The sequence below is a fragment of the Daucus carota genome, chromosome 1 (assembly GCF_001625215.2).
Source record: "Daucus carota subsp. sativus chromosome 1, DH1 v3.0, whole genome shotgun sequence".
NCBI lineage: Eukaryota > Viridiplantae > Streptophyta > Magnoliopsida > Apiales > Apiaceae > Daucus > Daucus carota.
In genome coordinates, this window is record NC_030381.2 from 35,327,427 (window position 1) to 35,349,187 (window position 21,761).

At 33.9% G+C, this 21,761-nt stretch overlaps 4 protein-coding genes across 5 annotated transcripts; 3 read left to right on the forward strand and 1 right to left on the reverse strand.

Moving 5' to 3' along the window:
• The first annotated feature begins 275 nt into the window (after positions 1-275).
• On the forward strand, positions 276-5,221 carry LOC108205067 (eukaryotic translation initiation factor 2 subunit gamma). 2 transcript variants are annotated; one of them, XM_017374842.2, is made up of 9 exons: positions 276-436; positions 1,368-1,559; positions 1,780-1,841; positions 2,417-2,529; positions 2,620-2,722; positions 3,534-3,761; positions 3,842-4,060; positions 4,293-4,553; positions 4,714-5,221. In XM_017374842.2, exons 2-9 carry the CDS (start codon positions 1,454-1,456, stop codon positions 5,017-5,019), a joined length of 1,398 nt encoding a protein of 465 aa, XP_017230331.1. In that variant the 5' UTR covers positions 276-436; positions 1,368-1,453; the 3' UTR covers positions 5,020-5,221. The 2 variants fall into 2 exon arrangements, with proteins under 2 accessions (XP_017230331.1, XP_063937650.1); XM_064081580.1 differs by having other exon boundaries at positions 300-436; positions 1,434-1,559.
• Positions 5,222-10,781: 5,560 nt separating this feature from the next.
• On the forward strand, positions 10,782-13,284 carry LOC108221688 (protein VASCULATURE COMPLEXITY AND CONNECTIVITY). The gene is made up of 3 exons (XM_017395553.1): positions 10,782-10,877; positions 11,432-11,634; positions 12,945-13,284. The coding sequence occupies exons 1-3, from the start codon at positions 10,782-10,784 to the stop codon at positions 13,282-13,284; spliced, it is 639 nt and encodes a 212-aa protein (XP_017251042.1).
• A 2,585-nt stretch (positions 13,285-15,869) lies between these two features.
• LOC108193936 (uncharacterized) lies at positions 15,870-17,067 on the reverse strand. The gene has a single exon (XM_017360795.2). It carries the CDS (start codon positions 16,809-16,811, stop codon positions 16,110-16,112), a length of 702 nt encoding a protein of 233 aa, XP_017216284.1. The 5' UTR covers positions 16,812-17,067; the 3' UTR covers positions 15,870-16,109.
• A 1,050-nt stretch (positions 17,068-18,117) lies between these two features.
• Positions 18,118-21,335, forward strand: LOC108210380 (uncharacterized). The gene is made up of 3 exons (XM_017381634.2): positions 18,118-18,314; positions 18,424-18,529; positions 21,056-21,335. The coding sequence occupies exons 1-3, from the start codon at positions 18,171-18,173 to the stop codon at positions 21,136-21,138; spliced, it is 333 nt and encodes a 110-aa protein (XP_017237123.1). The 5' UTR covers positions 18,118-18,170; the 3' UTR covers positions 21,139-21,335.
• Positions 21,336-21,761: the final 426 nt, after the last annotated feature.

Sequence of the window (21,761 nt, forward strand, 5' to 3'; positions counted from 1 at the left end):
TTGTTTTACTTGATTTAAAATATAAAAAGAATAAAATTCGTATCCAAATCACAAAACTCATTTGTACTCAATCTTCTTCTATTTTTTGTAGATATAAAAAAACATAGGACATATTCTATCCACAAAATATATTTATATTTTATTACAACATCCAAAATATAAATTTTAACAGTTCATTATTCTGCGTACTATAACAAACAATTCAATTATTAAGATATAATAATGGGTTATTATGTATTTTTATTTATTTTATATTTTATTCGCATCACAGAAATATCAAAACCGGACCTGAGGTATTTCGGTAATTTAAAAGATTGGGGTTGTGCGAAGTGCAAAGAACAGCATCTCAGCGGCGCAGTCATTACCCAATATCTTCTTCTGGAAGAGTAATCAAAGATTAAAGGAGCCCTTTTCACAACTATACAAGCTCACCCAGGTGACTTATTCAATCGAATTTCAACTTTTCTACTATTAATTTTGTAAATCTTTTCTTGATTTCACTTATTGCAAGTCCAGATTTTTAATCCCTTCTTGTAAGTATTTTTGTTGTTTTTTCTTGTTTACAATCATGGGTTTATGTTTTTGTGTTATAATTTTTGAATCTGATGTTTGTAATTGATGTATCTTTGTAAAGTTTTGATTTTTATGCATGTGAGTTGATGAATTAGAACACTATTTTGGCTAGATTGGTATTTGATTAGGTGGTTATATATAAAGCCCTCCTTTTATGTTGATTAAAGGTGTAAGAAAATTGGGGTTTTTGTTACTTGCATATACCATATACGCGATTATAATCCGTGGCTGAGTTTATACTAAGCATAAATTCACTTGAACTTGTGAGGAGGAAGATTTAGTTGGATAGATATAGGGCGTGTTTGTTTCCCTGTATAAGCAACTTATAAGTTGGAATATAGATACGTTTTTCAACTTATAAGATAAGCCAACTTATTTGATTACTTATAACTGAAAACCTAATTTCCCGTGCCTTCATTGAAATTAGATTACCGTTGAAGAAATTGTAATTCGTTCCAAAGTGATTGACGGTATGAATTTTATGTCTAATGGCACTTCACTTAAGATATCCATATATGTTCCGGCAAAAAAAAAAAGAAGAGATGGATATACATGTCTATGTCACTTAGAATACTTGAATCAAAGTAGTGTTCTTCATGTACCATTACTTCTGTTAGTTGGATTAATTAATAGATGTTTTCTCACCGTGTATTTAAAAATATAACTCCCTCTAGTTTGGAACTGTGAAATTTTTTAAGCTTGCTTTATAAGTACTTGTTTTCAAATTGTGTAGTAGGTATTCTCTTCTCTCTTTTGCTTCAGTTGAAATACTAAGCATTTAAGGTCCAATGCAGGTTGTAAGCTTCTGTGTAGTTGTGTAGAGCTCTCTTTCCATCCTCTTTAAGATTCTCTGCTTTCAGTTTTTTGAGGAAGAGCAAACATGTCGCGGAAAGGTTTGATGGAGCAGGATTTGAGCAAGCTGGATGTGACAACATTACATCCTCTCTCACCTGAAGTTATATCTCGACAGGCTACAATAAATATTGGTAAAACTTAATGCTCAAGAAATTCTTAGGCTTTTTTTTTTCCTGATGGAATAGGACTTGACAACAAATTTGAAAGCAGACTGAAAAAAATATTAAGTGCATGCAATTGTATCAGTCATATGATTTCTGCTATAATTTCTGTCAGCAGCTCTTAATATTGTGATAAAGTTGTTTCACTCGCACTGTTGCTCAAGTGACCTAACTAAATGTGTTCTTTCAGGCACTATTGGCCATGTGGCACATGGAAAATCAACTGTTGTAAAAGCCATATCTGGTGTGCAGGTAATCATTTGATTAAACAAAATTATAAAGCTTTGGGATCACTGTAATGTTCCATCTCTTGTAAAATTTGCAAATAGTCTTTGTGTGTCCTTTTTATTACTAATATCTTGAAAATGTGAGGTTGATTTCTGAGCTGTGCATGGGAATCAGCTATCTGTAGTTGATTATAGTGAGATTAAGTTAACTATTAAGTTAACTTAACAATCAAAACAACCTGGTACGACTTTAATGCTTTTTAATTTAAATTTATGGTGACCTTTTTAAAAGAGAAGTCGGGTTACTTTAATACAAAGAACAGACATTTGTTGAAAGTGTCCTATTTGTTAACATCAGAACTTACACGAGCAACCAATTGTTTCTTTGGTTGCCAGGTCAGATTTTTTATGTATAGCTCTCTCCAACTTAAGTAACTTCGTAATAGTCGAGACATCACAATAAATCCTTGACTTTTAAGTCAAAATTATTCTCAGAAGAATGAGGAGTTACATTACAATTATTAATATATAATGCAAGATATATAACATAATATTCTGCCAGAAGTAGTCACTCAAGCAGCTTTTGTGTCTTCTCTGCAGACTGTACGTTTCAAAAATGAGTTGGAACGTAACATCACAATCAAGCTTGGGTATGCAAATGCAAAAATATATAAATGTGAAGATGACCGCTGTCCTCGACCAATGTGTTACAAGTGAGCTGATAAACTGGGAACTGCACTTATTTTATACCTGAAGTTTTCTCATCATGATCGTTGTACCATCATTGTGCTTCTTATTAACAGGGCATATGGAAGTGGAAAAGAAGATGCTCCTATGTGTGATGTACCGGGCTTTGAGAATGCCAGGATGAAACTACTGAGACATGTCTCCTTTGTTGACTGCCCAGTAAGTGTTTCATCTGATATGTTGCTGAACCAAATTACTAAACGGGGTTTATATCAAAGTGGCCATGCATTGCACTCAGATGTCTCATAACCACTTAAATGACTATATATATCTCACTATGTTAGATTCTCAAAAAAAAGTTTGGAAAGATGTAGAATGGAGGTCATCTGCTAATTTTGCGCTTGTAGGATACCTATCTGATTGAGAACCTAAAGTAATGATTAATAAAAAGCATAAAGTTTCAATTTTGTCATTTTGTCATTATTATTTTTCCCGAGAAATTAACAGCATGATATATCCGGTAAATAAAGTAGTTTGAATGAGCTCCTATTAAGAATTGTGAGTTAAGTGAGACATTTGACTCCAATGAGGGGACATTTTTGATTTAAACCCCATTACTAAACTCTTTTCATTGTTAAATTAAATATGTATGAAGAGCTGTACTTTCGGGCCGTCTTAGTTTACATCGAATCCTATAGTATTAGTAAATTTGTTAATATTTATATATATATATATATATATATATATATATATATAACTGAATTGTGTTGACTTTTCAAAATATCCGTCGTTATGTTTCTCTAAGCAGGCATGCCACATGCTCAATTTCTTAATTTGTTAAATTTGACTGGTTCTTAAAACTATAAGGACACACTTAAGCTTGTTATGTATTTCACATTAGCGCTGTAGAGTGGTCTTGCCTCAGTTCAGTTCTTGATGTGTTATAGCAATAACTAAAATTTCTGTTTTATACTTTTAGTTTATTCCAGTATGGAACTCTTACTCTTAATATTTTTGTCTATGTTCATAGGGGCATGATATCCTCATGGCTACAATGCTTAATGGTGCGGCAATTATGGACGGAGCGTTGCTTCTCATAGCCGCTAATGAAAGTTGTCCCCAGCCTCAGACTTCTGAGCATTTGGCTGCTATCGAAATTATGCGCCTTCAACATATAATAATTCTTCAAAATAAGGTTGATTTGATACAGGAAAATGTTGCCATTAATCAGCATGAGGCCATTCAGAAATTTATTCAGGTTAGTTCTTTTGGACCTTTTAGATGGACTGTCCCTGAAATTCGATCACCTGACCTCTGTTTTATAACTTTGGTGACCAGGGAACCGTTGCAGATAATGCTCCCGTGATACCAGTATCTGCACAGCTGAAATATAACATAGATGCAGTTTGTGAGTATATTGTAAAAAAGATACCTATTCCAGAGAGAAACTTCATCTCGCCACCAAATATGATAGTGATCCGTTCATTTGATGTTAACAAGCCTGGCTCTGAAGTTGATGATATTAGAGGTGGTGTTGCTGGTGGGAGTATTCTCAAGGTCTGTCTTCATTTTTTCCTTTCCATAAATTATGAGTTTGCAATGTTTTATTTCTATTTTTTGTTTTTCTGCAATTCTTAATCGTGATAATCAACCCTGCTGATCAGAATATGGTATTTGGATATTCCTGGTTTGTTAATTATGGGCTTTCTTTATCTTACACATAATTAAGCAAGAGCCATGTTTCTGTACGCAAGAGAGTCAGTACTAAATAAGATAATTCTCTGTGCAGGGGGTTTTAAGGGTGAACCAAAACATAGAGGTTCGTCCTGGGATTGTTGTCAAAGATGAAAGTGGCAATATCAAGTGCACCCCAATCTACTCTAGAATAGTTTCATTATATGCTGAACAAAATGAACTACAATTTGCCGTGCCAGGAGGCCTCATCGGTGTTGGTACAACCATGGATCCAACTTTAACTCGAGCTGATCGATTGGTTGGACAGGTTCTTGGGGAAGTTGGATCACTTCCTGAGGTGTATGTTGAACTAGAGGTAAAGCTTTTCCTATAAAATCAGTCTTTTAAAATGTTATGAGTTGGATCAAACTTGTTTTGGTCTTGACTCTTCATTGTAGGTTTCCCTTTTAAAACCCTCTAACTGTATGCCGTTGATGCCTTGGAAGAACCTTATACGATTATGTTCTGTTGTACAGGTAAACTTCTTCTTGCTACGGCGTCTTCTGGGTGTAAGGACAAAGGGCACTGAGAGGCAGGGCAAGGTTGCTAAACTGACGAAGGCTGAGATACTTATGTTAAATATTGGATCCATGTCAACTGGTGCTCGAGTTGTTGCTGTGAAGAACGACTTGGCGAAATTGCAACTAACTTCTCCAGTGTGCACCAGCAAAGGTGAAAAAATTGCATTGAGTCGAAGGGTTGAGAAGCACTGGCGTCTTATTGGCTGGGGGCAAATTCAAGCTGGCACAACTCTTGACATCCCTCCCTTCCCCACATTTTGAGTAAACCTGTGAAACAGTTTCCTTTCCATTTCCCTCTTAGTGGGAGTATTTTGTACACACTGCTAATTCTTTGGTTGTGTCGAGCTTTAACAATTTGGCAATGAGTTTCTGGTTGTTATCTCATATCCAACTCCATTTCCTCACATTTTTTTGCCTAGAACTTCCAGTTTTACAATATATACTTTGGATTTGGTTAGTTTTACTCTTTAGTATGCATTGCTTTTGCCCGTGTTCTTTGAGAATATGATAGTTTGGCTTCTTCACCTTAAAAATTTATTTGTTTATTATTTTTGAATAATTTATCAATCATCGATGCAAGTACCTTTTATGGAACATATTGTTATTTTTAACATTTCATTTATTCAGTTATTCTATTTTAACTATTTGAATCAGAAATCTAACTCTGTTCTCTCCTGGTTTCATTCCATTTAAGTGATCGCTTCCTTTTAATAACAGTGCTTGGCTTTGGAAGTTCTTGTAACTTATTCAGCTCAGTTTTCCTAAAATATATTTTATTCATACAGTTAATCATTTGAAACAAGACTAATGGATTTCGTTGCCCATAAATGGGAGCTTAAATAACGATACACGAAACTTCGGAGGGTGGAGCAACTAAAAGGTTGTCCCCTTTGGTCGATAGAGAGGCCCCTAGTGTCTATTACCAATGTTGGGAGAATGGGTGCGCACTGCACTTGTAGTCGGTATGATACTGTGTATTCTTCCATTTGCTAGGTCGGTAATGTGTTTTCGTTGCGCAGATACTATAAATCGCATAGATACTCGATCGAAAGTAGAAATTGACACTGTGACAAAAAGAAGAAAGAAAGCAGGAATCGACATGATTGTTCATATATTAGATACGAGGGTCGAATTTAAGACATGGAGATTATTATTTACGAAAAATGATCTTCATATTTTGTGAACGAGTTTATTAGAGTCAAATTCATGATATCGTATATTGCACACATAAATCAATGGACTATTAATGATTGTTTAAGTTTGATAAGGGAAAACTCAGCAGTGATCCAAAGATCCAAATTTGGGGCAGATTATCTCAAATTTTCTTCCCTAATCCAAAAAGTGTTCCAAATTTGGTTCAGTGAATAGTATCCAAATTTGGATCACCACTGTTCAATGATCTAAATTTGGATCACCCACTTTATTATAAAATAATGATTTTGTTGCTTTTATATCTTTCGTTTATCGGACTTAAAATTAATTTGTGATTATTAATATTTAATTAATAATAGTTTATAATCAATAATTAATAAAATTAATGTTTTAGTAAAAATTTAGAATAATAGAAACGCAAATTTCATTAGAATTAAAAAAAGAGTACATTACATGCATAAAATAAAAAGTACATAAAATGCATAAATTAAAATCACATTGCTAGAGTTAGTCAGAAATTTGTGTCAGTTGGTGATCCAAATTTGAATTTTTAGATCAGAACCGCTGGAGATGACCTAGAAATGATGAACTGCAGTACCTGCATGCCCACTCCCACATTTGTGGTTCGACCTAGTTTGTACTCCGTCCGCCCCTGGATGGTATACACCGAGAGGATGGGATGCGGCACGGACTTACACGGAGCACGGGCACACGGCACGGACTTTAATACTCTTGTACAATGCAGTTGTGTAATTTATTTTTAATTTTTGTTTTGAATTAAAGTTTGGATGTTAGATTTTTTATTAAAAAAAAATCTCAAAAATAAGTTACCGAACTATATTTTATAAATGCATTGAAATGCGTGTCGAAAACGTAGAATTAAATGGGACAGAGGGAGTATCAAATTATAATAATCGAATATATACATAATTCGTATTTTGATATGATTAATTATTTTTTTGATTATAATTGTTAGAAACTTCGACTCAAATTCAAATGAATTATTAAATATAATATTTAAAAAATTTATATAAAAATCTAAAATTTGATTATCATCAGTAATATCAATAAATTCTAATTTAAGATATAAGTAAAATAAATCCGACAATAACATCTACATTAAAATTAACTCTTGCCATACACAAGTGGTAAGTCAGTAATACTTATTTATGAATTAAATCAAATCTTTACATAATTATGTATATTTTTCTCCTAAATATAATAACTCCACAAACTAAAATCTATCATATGTCATTTGGAAAGAATTATTAGATATATTTTGGGTACTCACGGAGAAGAGAGAACCTTAAGTAGAAGCCCGACTGTAGTTTCGTAATAATTAGGGCCTGTTTGGTTCATGAAGAAGAAGCTGCTTCTGGCTTCTGCTTCTCTTGACCCGTTTGTGTAAAGAAGTAGAAGCACTTTTAAAAAGCTGAGAATGCTAGCTTCTATCTCACAGCTTCTGCTTCTTTTCCAAACACTTTATTAACTTCTTTACTTCTCACTTCTACTCCACTTCTTTACTATAAGCAAGAAGTCACTTCTTTTAAGCTAACCCAAACGGCCCCTTAAATCCAGTCCCCTATATTTATAAAAATGACATCTATTTAATATACACCATTATTCCATTACATACTAGATCCACCGATAACTTCTTTGATTACCGGTTACTATCCATCAGACAGGCATTTGTGCGAGTGAAAGCCACTTAAGGCGCTATAATTAAATGGCTAGATGATCCCAAATACTACTAGTATAAATAGTAGCGATTCATAAACTCTAATCCCATCAAACCAACACAAAGTTCTCTTCTTAGCCAAAGCTCTTTCTTACAATACCAGCTAAGCTTTTCAATGGCCTTCAATTCAGTGCTCTTTTTTACCCTCTTGCTCGCCGTTTCGACACTAACCGTAGCTCCCTCAGCTGTCGAAGCTCAAATTCTCGCCAGAATTAGGGGGACTGTCAAATGCGCTGTCACTGTCACGACTCCCCAAGCTCCAGCTTTCCCGAGTAAGCAGTACAACTAATTAAGTTAACCGCATGCATAAACAAGATTTTCCTACACACTTAAACTTCCTCATTTGAGTACTATATATGATCAAACTGCAGTTCCATACGAACATAAACTCATATTGATTACTAAATTGCACGGAAACGTATATGATATCGTAAGTGACACAAATTTTATATAGCGGCGTAAGCTGATTCTGACTTGTAAGTCAGAAGCTGCCCAGAAAAACTCTAACCAACAGGCCCGTAATCTTTTTATTTTAAGTGTTATTTTATTAGCGAATATATATTAAAAATACTTGTTAAATGTTTCAGGCTCGTTAATATATATGTTGTTAAATGTATCTGTGCAGATGCTAGAGCACAACTGCGGTGCGGAACAGCAGTGATTTCGAGTTCAATAACAAACTCTTTGGGCTCGTTTCGCATGCAATTGAAGAATCCCACTGCAGTACTTCTAAATTTGTTGTCTACGAATTGTACAATAGCTGTTCGCACACCCCTGGCTCAATGCAACTCATCGCTTCCTTCTGCTGGAACTCTCATAGCGCCCCTACAGTCAAGCCTCCCCACCATTGACGGTTCTAATATTGTTTTAAACTTGATAGCTGGCATTTTCAAGTTCGTCCTTTGAGTTGTAAGGAGAGGGATATAATCAAGCCATCTTAATGATATTAAATAAAGTACTCAAAGTGTCCTTTGTCAAGCGGTCTGCTAATATGGTTGCCCATCAGTTGGCAAGAGAATCATATTATTTGTCAAGTCGTAATTTTGATAGGAGGTCTGTTCCTATCTCTATTTAAAATTGTATTTCTATGAATTTGAGTAAGTAATAAAATCCCAGCTTTTCATAAAAAAAAGAAGATAAAGTACTCAAAGTGTGTTTTTATATGAATATAACCATTCAGTCACACTCTGGCGGATCTTGGAACCATTCAGTCGAGTAGTGAATACCTTATACACACAAAATATATCAATAACATTATACATCAAAATATGGGGATCTATGAAACTAATAAAATCTAGAGGGCTTCCAGTAAGTTAAAAATTTAAAGTTAAGTATAAAGATTATTTAAGGTAAAAAAAAAAGAGTATCTATATTTTCAATGTGACCTGCTTGAATTCGTGTGAGAAAAAATATTTAGAAAATAAAATAGGTATAATTTTAGGAACATATTTATATTTTACATGCTAAAACTTGAGATACTTAAATATATTTGTATATTCATACAAAGTAAATATTATAATATATATAATGATGAATTTGTGATAATACAATTAACCATTTTTATACATAAAAAAATAGTTTGAAATGTTATATTATTAGTATTTAGAAATATATAAATAAAATATTTTTATAAAATCTATTTTAAATGTGTCTTCTCTTATAACCTGTTTAAAAATTCAACAAATATATTATTTTAGTGAAATCAAATGAATGGTAAGTTCATTTTTAACTTCTTAGAAAACGATTATATTTAAACTTATAGATTCTAAATATTAGGCAGTTTATGATAAACGTAATCATTAAAATATAATTTTGATTATATAAATAATATATTTGATGAATAAGAAATAAGTAAATTGATAGGAATTTTGTTTAAAACTATATGTAGAAAGTCTTACATTTGATTAATTTTTTTTATCTTATTAATTAATTAATTAATTAATTATCTATTAAATTTTTTTAACTTTTAATTTATAAAATTAATGACTATCATTTATAAATTTATATATAAAACACACACACACACACACACACACACACACACACACACACACACACACACACACACACACACACACACACACACACACACACACACACACACACACACACACACACACACACACACACACACACACACACACACACACACACACACACACACACACACACACACACACACACACACACACACACACACACCACACACACACACACACACACACACACACACACACACACACACACACACACACACACACACACACACACACACACACACACACACACACACACACACACACACACACACACACACACACACACACCACACACACACACACACACACACACACACACACACCACACACACACACACACACACACACACACACACACACACACACACACACACACACACACACACACACACACACACACACACACACACACACACACACACACACACACACACACACACACACACACACACACACACACACACACACACACACACACACACACACACACACACACACACACACACACACACACACACACACACACACACACACACACACACACACACACACACACACACACACACACACACACACACACACACACACACACACACACACACACACACACACACACACACACACACACACACACACACACACACACACACACACACCAAAATCACATATAGAATTCACTTTACATAATTATCTTTAATAAAAGAAAATACTAAATATTATATAGTTTTTTTTTATCTTTTTCCAAGTAGATGGTATTAAATAAAAATTTATTTTCAATAACAACATATATAATAAATTGAAACGGTGATGTATTATTATGTATTTATTATATTACAATTTTTATACATTACATCACCTATAAAAGTAAACTTAATATATAAAAATTTAAAAATTTGACAAAGGTACTCTGTGTATTGAATGTATTTGAGAATGACACACGTGTTATAAATGTTTCAATAACAATTTATACATAAAAGGGGGCTTTTTAAGCACAGAGAGAGCACTTTTAGGTATTGAAAGGGGCTTTTTTAAGCGAGCACTTTTAGATATATCGGAAGATACAATCACAAAAGCAGTCGAATAATATCACCTAGATGGAGAAAAGGGTCATCATAGTATGCATAATTGTAGCATTTTTAGGGATAGTGTCCGCTGCTTTGAGCTTTATTGCCGAAGTCAAAAGAATTAAGGTATATTCCTGAATTCTCTTCAAGTTGTATGTCTGATGTACATTAACCCTTTCATATTTGTTTTGGTATTCAATTTTGTATATCTCGTGGCTGCTTGAGTATAAAATTAAGTGTGTTATATATCTTTTCACAAGTTAAACTTGCTAATTTCAAATTTTTGTCTGAATTATTATAATCTGGGGTAAATCTTATTACTTTCTATGAAGCACATTTTGTTAATCAACCCATATCTAGGAGGTTTTATATTATTATTATTTTAAAATTTGTGATATGTGTATAACATTAGTTGCAGGAGAGGTGGTGTTCAAGCGTAAAATGTTTACTAACAAGAAGTAAATGTCTTAAACAAATCTTTTTGTGTGGTAAATTTTTAGAGCTCTGTGTACTGTTTAAGTGTGTAATTAATATATTTAGTATATATTAACTCTTTTATAGGCTTGTAAATGGACATTCCACATTCAGTCACTTGATCCTTTTAAATTTAATGATTTTTAAATTGAGGGAGTCATATTCTCAATAGTTAAAAACATTTTTACTGTCAAATAACATGACAGGCAACTCAAATACAACTGGATACAACATCTCAGTGTATATTTCCCAGAAGTCCAGCTTTTGTTCTGGCAACTGCAGCTGTGGTGTTTCTTGCAATTGCCCACATTGTAATAAATGTAGCAACTGGATGTCTGTGCGTGAGAATCCTACCTGAAGTTCTTAATTTTAGACTGACAACTGCTCTAGTCTCTTCTACAATGTCCTGGTATATAATCCTGTATATATGTTTCTCTTTCAGAGGTGCTAATTTACTATAACCTTTTATGTTAGCCACTTAGCTTAAAAGTTTGTGGATATTTGCAATTGCATGATCATGTTTATAAGATTCAATTTCCCGTCATTTCTTTATTTAAAGACGGGTCTACTCGTAAAAATAAAATACTTGGGGATCCGCATTATTAGACATATATAGGAAAGAGGATGATATTGCTAATGAGGACGAGACCTCCCTAAAAGTTGGATTATTATTATCTTGGTTGAGTTCTAGGATGTAGAAGTATGGCGAAAATATCAAGTCAAGCTTAGATACAAGTAAAATTCAGTTGCATCTTAGTATTAAATTTCTAGGTGTACGTGATCCATTGAAGACTAAATTTAATCACATGCGTAGAGGTTTAAAAATTGAGTGAAAGTATTTGTATTTCAATATTTAGATGAAATAGGTAAACCTACCGAAGAGACAAACATAACACAATTAGTGACGGTTACTCTTAGATTTTATCATAATATTCAAATATGCCAATTTTATACTTCTTTTTTCTTAGATTTGTTAACTCAAACTTTGAAAAATGAAAACTTGCTACAAAGTGATTCATTTGTTTATTTTCTAATTCAAGGCAAAATGAAAGTTGTGCAACTATGTCACCGTTGTGATAAGAAAATTTCACTCATAAAACCTACATCACTGAATATGACATAAAAGGTGTCAAAAGCTAATCAAGCAAGGCTGTTGAGATAATTCAAAATATGGTGTGAAAACACTTAGGTAGAGATGAGACAAGAACACTGATAGAAGCCAGTTACCAACTCCTCCAGAGAAGGATCACCCCCCTGGAAAATAGGATTTGTTCAGAGATAAATTCATAGAACATTCAACAACCATCTATTGGTTGATCTGTTAGACTAGATCAGCATTACATCGAACTTGAAAGTGGCGTCTTGGCAAGACGACAAGCTTAGCCTTGTATGTTTGCAGCCTTAATTTTGACTGCAAACTTTCCCGGGAGTGATTCCTGTGGTGGGAGATAATTTGTTCATGAAAACTGTGGCTTCCTAGTAATTGACCTTAGGCAAGCATAGAGAAGTGATAAACAAGGGTTAGTATAGAAGAAGCCACATATGCAACAATGTTCATATGCCAATAGGAGGATCTTTCTTTGATATTATTATTATTATTATTATTATTATTATTATTATTTATTTCATTTTATGCAATTGACCTTGCCCTAAAATGTGTATTTATATATAAGTATATAACTAATAGTTCTGAATTTTGTATGTGAAATCATGTGGCAGGTTCACATTATCGGCCGCTGTCTTCTTGTTGATATCTGGTGCAGCACTTAGTTATAAAGATGGTGAAGAGTCCAAATACGAAGGAAACTATTACTGCTTTGTTATAAACCGTCGCATATTTGCTTTAGGTGGCTTATTGTCCCTAGCAACTGTGTTTCTTGGAATCCTGGCACATATATTAGTGTATTCAGCCGATGACTTGGATGAACGCTGGTCTCCACCTGCTGCTCCTGGACTACATGGCATTGCCATGGGACAAGCTGAGCTTTCTCCACAAAGTTCAGGGGATCAGGAATTTGTTCAAGAGATCAGTGCTTACAGGGGACAAGAAATGGTGTGAAACATTTTTACTCTAGGGTGCTCCCGTTATTAGAAAAAACTTGTTTTGTTCATTTCCAGATATTCCTATTGAGTTTGTTAACTTTATTAAATAACGAAAATGCTTCTTAATATTTCATCCCCACCTATTATTTTCTTTGAGTATGACAATTCTCTATCATAATTAATTACTGCAAATGTTTATGCCATCTACCTCATTTTGCTTCAAATTTCGAAACCTCCTTCTATTTATTATGAGTATAAGACTGATCATGTCAGACTTCAAACAACTCTTTTACAGGCAAACTGATGTCTTTTAGATTTCATTCAGTACAGACCCAAAAAGGATCAAAAGACCCAATTAAGCGGAAAAAGATTTTGTGCCCAACATTAATATATATCAAAAAAAAGGATAAGAAATGGAATGGATAATATTTTTATTACACAACACCAATTCTGGCCAATTACAACGGATATCTTACGACGGAAAGGCGGAGCGCAAAATTTACGACGGAAAACCACTATTCATCATAAATTCTCGTCAATACTTACGACGTACCAACATTCTGTCCAATGATTCGCTAGAATTCAGGCGCGACCTAATAAAATATAATAAATCTTTTCCCGCGAAAGAAACCGTCGTAAGTTAACATATCTACCTAATTAAAGACAAAAAAATAAATAAAAATAAAATGGTTTCTAGTTTTCGTCGTAACTACGCCGTCGTAAGTTCCAATAATTATATAATTATAGCTCTTAAAAAAGGAAAATAAATAAGAAAGATAAGTTTTAATTTTTCGTCGTAATTTAACCGTCGTAAGTTAACATATCTACCTAATTAAAGACAAAAAATAGATTAAAATAAAATGGTTATGGTTTTCGTTTCCGTCGTAATTATGCCGTCGTAAGTTCATATAATTATATAATTATATATGTATTAAAAAAGGAAGATAAATGAGTATGATAAGTTTTAATTTTTCGTCGTAATTCAAACGTCGTAAGTTAACATATCTACCTAATTAAAGACAAAAAATAAATGATAATAACATGGTTTTCGTTTTTGTCGTAATTATGCCGTCGTAAGTTCATATAATTATATAATTATATCTGCTTTAAAAAAAGTAAAATAAATGAGAATTATAAGTTTTAATTTTCCGTTGTAAGTTAACATATCTACCTAATTAAAGACAAAAAATAAATGAAAATAAAAATTGTTTTATTTTCCGTCGTAATTCTGTTGTCGTAAGTCCATATAATTATATATTTATATCTGTTTAAAAACGGAAAATAAATGAGAATGATAAATTTTATTTTTCTGTCGTAATTAAATCGTCGTAAGTTAACATATTTAACTAATTAAAGACAAATATAAATGAAAATAAAATAATTTTCTTTTCTGTCGGAATTACGCCGTCGTAAGTTCATATAATTATATATTTATATCTGTTTAAAAACAAAAAAAAATGAGAATGATAAATTTTATTTTTTCGTCGTAATTAAACCGTCGTAAGTTAACATATTTAGCTAATTAAAGACAAAAAACAAAATGAAAATAAAATGGTTAGGTAAAATTGAGCAGTAGGGTCCACGTGGTTGACTTTACAACGGAAGTGATAACTTGCGACACAATTTAAAATACCGACCATTTATTTAAATTCTGAAGCCAGGGAAAACGACGGAAACGTTCCGTCGTAAATGATACTAATTACGACGGAAAAAATGAAAAAATTTCGTCGTAAATAGCCAAAATTGTTGTAGTGTTAGACCAATCAAATTAGTTCATATTGGTTTGCTCTTTTAAAATAAAAACTAAAAATCAGTGTCCTTAAAAGTTTTTTTATGGCTGTATATCTTTTAAAGTTTTGCTTGCATCTTATATATATAAAAGAACGGATTTTCCGGTGTGTGGGCGCACACTTACAACCACTTTTTTGTTGACGTAAAGGGTTTTTATTAGCCAAAATCTCATTATTAATCATGACCCCCGGCAAATGCACAAAAAACATGACGAGTAAAAGTTCTCCGCCTCAACAAAAAGTGGTTATTAATGTGTGCCCGTAGGCATCCACAAATGGGTATTATACTATTATAAAAGTTTTTGTAAAAAAATATGTGCAACTGGTAATGTTAATCACTAATTAAATGATATTAAAAATTAAATTTATAATAATAATTTGATTCACCGGGTTCGGGACGGGTTCGGCGATGGTACGAGCAATACTGCATCCTGATTCCTGATCCAGTCGCCTTTGGTCTTGGTATCATTTGTTCTTCATTTACCAGCAAACATGTGAAATGTGGTCCAAAAACGAATGACATACTTGGCATCTTACTAGAAAACCATTTTCATATGTGGTCCAAAACCACAAACATGTGCTCATATTTTAACTTAAAATTGAGGGGTATTGATATTCATCTTTTTCAAATCATTGACAGTCATCAGTTGTCTGCTTTACATGTGCATCTACTGATTAGCTAAGCTAGCAAACTTGGGAAAATCTCTTATAAGTTGTTTCATTCAACAGGACAGCTAAAGAACAGACCCGTTTTAATAAAAAACAATCACTTGCACTTGTGATTGTGAATTTAAGAGAACAGACCCTTTTTACCTCCAAAAGAATATTATTCATACGAAATCACATATAAATTGAATTTTAACAAATTAACCCAAGAAAACGAGAACTCAAAGTTCGAACTCACCGATATACATTGCATACATAAACACTAAATAAAGAGCCGCGTGATTTTTAATCATGGGGCATATAAATCAGAAAACAAGAAATAAAAAGATTAACAAATATTGATTTTTTGGGAAGAGAATATATATAAAAAAACTTCGAAGAAGACTTAAAAGTCCTTGTCCGAGACGCTCAAGCCCAAGCCTAATCTTGGGTTACCTTCTCTCTGTGACTCCACTCGCCGGAGAGCACACTCGCCGAACCTCGTTGATAGTTTCCCCAAAATGTCGCCGGAGATGCTCCAGTTGCCTCCACCCACAGATCTCGATCTTGAAACTTTACGATCAAGTCCGCTTCCATTCTCTTCCACAGCAAAACCCTCCTCATTCCTTATTTTGGCAATGGACGCCAACTGTTTGATCTTATGCCGCTTAGAAAGATGAGTGAATGACCAAAATCCACGCTTCTGGGGCGTGCTCAAATCATCAACAGGACTAGATTCTACCAAATTTGTGCCACGCATGACAGTAGATTTACTGCGGTTAAAAGTGACTGCATTGGATGATGATGAAGGTGGGTGATTCTGATGCTTGTTTTTTGGGGTTGGGAGAAATGGGTTTCTCGATTTCTTGAAATGATGATACGGGTTGTTGTTCGCATTGATGGGGAGTACAGATGAAGAGTGATGTGATGTTGAAGAAGAGGAAGCAGTAGCTTTAGTAGTGACAAGAAATGGGGAGGAGACTAGTTTGCCAAGCTTTTCTTGGAGACAGAAGGCACATATACCACCACTAGGGCTGTTGTTTTTGTATGGATGATATGTGCATTGCATTGAAGCATCGCCATAATCATCATCAACTACATTTACCATGGTTTTATGGTGAGATGGAAATGAGTTGTTCTTGGTGGTGTTCAAGACACTTTGGTGGTGGTGTGGAGTGAGGAGATTTTGTGGAGGAGTGTGTGTCTTGTAGCTTGTGTGTGTGTTGGAGTTTAGTAGAGAATGGGGAGACTGGTAGTCCCAAGTAGCACGTTATTCCTCGTTTTAAGGAGAACATGACTTGTGGTTTGCACCGCCACGCTCATTCTCGAACACTATTTTACTGCAGTAGAGTTGAGTTGGCGGTTTTGAGTTAAATATACGTTATTCCGAATAACTGTATAATGAGGTTGTTTGATTTAAAATAAAAAAGTAACTTATTTTAAAATAAAGAAGAAGATTATAAGAGCAACTATAACAATCATCTAATTTTTTTTTCAAAATTAATATGAAAAATCAAGTCTTAACTATTTATTATATGGAGTTAAAATTTCATATACACTTCAATAGTCTTCCTCTATGTCACTCTCTATCTATTCTTTATTACATAATTAGACATGCGTAAACAAAATCACTCATGTATGTTGAAGACGGGGAGAAGAGAGAAACTCTTATAAAAAGAATGAAGGAACTCTTAAGAATTTGAAAAAGACGGGAAGCTCTCAGAGCTTGGTTTTTTTAAAAAAAATTCTCAAATTTTGACTTAAGAGCTTGAATGCTCTAAGTGATAAATGAACTTAGCTTTTAAGTTTTTGAAATTTTATTTATAAATTAATTATGTGTTTGGTAAAATAATTTCTCTCTGCCCTCTTTCTTAACCTCATGTCTCTCTAGCATACTCTTGTCGTAACCTGGGGCTTCTATCGGTTTTCACCGGTGAAAAGCTCCAAAACAGTTAATTACTTTATTTTCTTCTTAATTTTTGGATGATACTCCTTCTTGGAAAACTCAGATCTTAAATCATTGGAGATTTCGCTGTCTTCCTTCCAAACAGATGAGTTTTCAGTCCGATTTCTCTTATTTTTGTGGTTCTGCTCTTAATCTATTCTCGAGAAAATTTTAGATCTAAACTAAAACCATCGTAGATTTCGCTGTTTTTATTCTCTATTTTAAGCGGGTGGACTTTCATTCAATTTCTTTTATTTTTGTGGTTCTTCGATCTAAAATTTATTTATTATTTCGGTTTGGTGTAATCTCTTTTTGGTGAGAGTTAGTTGATTCTGTCTTTGGTGATTTATATTTTTATAAACATTTTAAAATATATAACAAATAAATTAGACAAAAGTATATTATTTTAGACTATCATTTTAATTAAATACCTGTATTACTCCTTTTCTTTTTTACTTATTCTCGGCTACTAGGCCATGTCACTTTATCTCCACCAAAAATAAAACAAAAATCTCCAACTCAATGAGTGAAGCAGCAAAGCGAAACGGAGATGACCGGAATTCCCGGCCGGCGGCCTCTTCATCCGCGACCGGCAAGAAAGTAATCATCAAAAGCGCGGATATGAAGGACGATTTGCAAACTGAAGCAATCAACATTGCTATCGGTGTACGTACATCTCCTTCACATTCTCATCATTTCTCATCTTCACTAATTACACTACTAATTACACCACTAATCACACGAATCTGTTCATCTTTATGTGTATGACTTGTAGGCATTTGAGAAGCACAGCGTGGAGAAAGATGTAGCAGAGTACATTAAGAAGGAGTTCGATAAGAAGCACGGTCCTACGTGGCACTGCATCGTCGGCAAAAACTTTGGTATATGCTTCTCCTTGCTAGATTTTTGAAATTTATGTTGTTTCAATAGCGAAAGCCTTGTTGGATTGAGTGATAACAATGCTGATTACTGATTATTGATCAAGTGTGATGATTGTACAAGATGTCTTTGTTTTGGGAATTTTGATTTTAGGAATATGTGTATCGGGATTTAGGGAGATCTAGCTTTTAGATCGCGATATGGCTTCAATTACGGTATTCAATTCTGTTTTGTATGGTTTGTGTTGGTCTGGCCCCTAGCTTCAATGAGGTGTGTGACTCACCTCATGCTCAAGCTACACAATAGTTTTTGCACCTCAATGGGCCTCTCATGTTAGAAGATTCTGTTTATTCTTAATGACCAAGAGTGGTTATAGTTGGGTTGCATACTTACAAGGTCGAGATATAGCAAGTGTTGTGTAAACACACACTAGGTATATCATTTTCATCTACCAAATTGAATATGTCGAGACTCGCGACGTTTCATCTGAGATAGAATTTACCTTGGCCAATGCTCCCCATAATCATCTATGAAGATCTTAGCTGGTGGTTTTGTGCTAACATTTGTTGGTTTAGATTGATATAGGCATCCTTTTTTAAATTTGTGGTAATCCTTTCCCCATGCTCATAACAGAATAGTCAGAAAAGATCATTACTCTATTCCACAGATACATAAGAGATAGTTCATATATGAGATCTTCATCCTGTTGTGAGGCTGAGTTGTTATTAACACAACCGTCTTCAGAGATAGACTACATCCAAAATTTTCACTTGCCAGATAGGTAGCTCTCAAGTATGACATATAAAGGCAAAGACTAGTGCTGATCCAAAATGAAAGACTTGCAAGGTTCTATCTTCTATCACCAGTCAATACTGTACCAAGTTACGTCTTTTGTGGATCTAATTTATCATGTTCACTAAGTATTCAAGAGTTATATGTCCTAAGACATTGAGGCACCCCTTCTGCATTATTCTGCAATTTTGGTGTTGCGAGTGTCTGTACTCTGTAGTCTACCATAAATTGTATAATTCATTTGTAGCAGAATCAGTAGGTTGTAGAAGGTTCTTGGAGATACACTGCATTTTTTTTTGATCTCTAGAACATGAACACAGCAAAGCTAAATCAGAGATTACAGATTCTTCTACCACCAAGGAGCCTTCCATAAACATGCTGCCCTTATTTTCTTGAACAGCCCAAACACCTAGTTCATGAGCAACTTCTCTACGAACAAAAGACCATTCGCACAAAGTAGTTGAACTTGCTACTCTTCTTGTATGCCTCTACACATTTGCAGTGGAATTGAATACACACATTCTCGACTAATGCCCTTTCAAAATATAACAAATCTACCTCCTCCACACACCTCACAAATCCCCTCTCCAACATTGATTCAGTTGCAAAAGGAACACATCTAGCTTCCGCTTCAAGGACTGAAGCCACCATAGATATGGGTTTTGCACCGAGCTTAGACTTTGCCTTCTGAATCCCAACACTTAACCCAAGCTAGCATTTAGGTTTTCACCTTAACCATGCCCATGGAGGGAGGTTTTCACATTTTATTTGGAACTGAGATACACTGCATTTGACTTTGCCTGTTTGACAGCACCGCCAAATGGCAAATTCATCATAGCAACAAGTTTCAAAAGAGTGCGGAAACCCCTTGATGCAGGACAAGATGTAGAAACAACAATTTATTTAATAAAACCGATACGAGAAGATAAACTCGGGTGGATGAACCACTGAACACCCACCACTCCAAGGGTTGCCCAGTCACAGAAGGGAGTTATAACTTGAATCAACGGATTGCAACCCATAAAAGAGACCCAATGTTAATAATATCTCAAAAATCAAATCTAACTGTAATATGTGGGAATTGGGATTGCATGACTTGTATAGGCAATAGGAACCCAAAAACATACCCTTACGGACTAAGGTCCGATAACAATTGGGCTTATCAAATAACATGCTACAAACTAATAAACTCCTGGCACCACATATATAGGAGGTAGATAAACTCCCTTTTATCTCCACATTCAATACATTTTAATAAATTAATATCATATACAAATATTGTTCATTTCCGTTCCCCATCAGCGCATATTCATAGTACATAGAAAGTTATGCTTATCAATATACAAAGGGTATCAGTTATAAACTTATAATGCATAGTGAGTGTCCAATAAATTTGCGGTATATGATCTTTATGGTAGATAAATTTATAGCGTTGAAAAAAAAAAAAGAAATCCAAAGAAGATCAGAGGTGATTGTCCAGCTAAGGAATGCTTAGGTCCAAACTCACTCTTGCATAAAAAAAAAATTAATAGAACAGCATAGGAAACACTTTTTGTTCTTTTACATTAAATTTACATGTACTTGCTTGCTGTAAAAAGATTATGAATGTTTTGTGAAAGGAAAGTAACAGTAACTATTTCATAGTAATCTGATTCTTATGTGAAGTTGACTAGCATTCGTGTATGAGCTATATTTGTCTAATGATGAGTGATGAACTTCTTGGGTTTATATTGCAGGTTCATTTGTGACTCATGAGACCAACCACTTTATTTACTTTTATTTGGACACGAAAGCCGTATTGCTGTTCAAATCTGGTTGAGCTGTGCTAGTGTTGCAACATGATGATTGATACTGTGCTATGTTTTACCTCTGTATGTATTGATTAATAACTACTAGAGCACAAAATATTAGGGACACTCTCCTTGTGCTAAGCTGTATATTAATTTTGACCTATATGGTGTTTCAATTTCATCTGGAATTTTCACCTAGTTTTTCCAATACAGCTTCTTGACGTTATTGCTTCTGCATCTTGAAACTTGATATTAAGTAAGCATAATGTAAAATGTATCAGTGTACATGAAGCATAGTTTAAATGAATTTTAAGCACAATGTATTGAGGTTTAGGCTGCTCTTTCGTTTTCTGACAAAGTATGAAAGGGAAGTGCCATCTATATAGTGCATTACAGTTCTTGTCTATATATGAAGGAGGTAGATAACATGTAATGTAAACTCTAGTCAGCTTATTTGTACTTATCATAAATAAAGATTTTATCTGATAAATATGGATCATTATGTAGCTTTCTTCAGGTGAAATATCGTCCTCAACAAAATCAACAGATTTTACGAGGCGAAAATATTGTTAAGAACAATTCGTCTTTTAGTTATAATCGCCTCACTTGTGGCTGTCGAGCTACAGTATGAAGGCGGTTTCAGTTTCCGGAC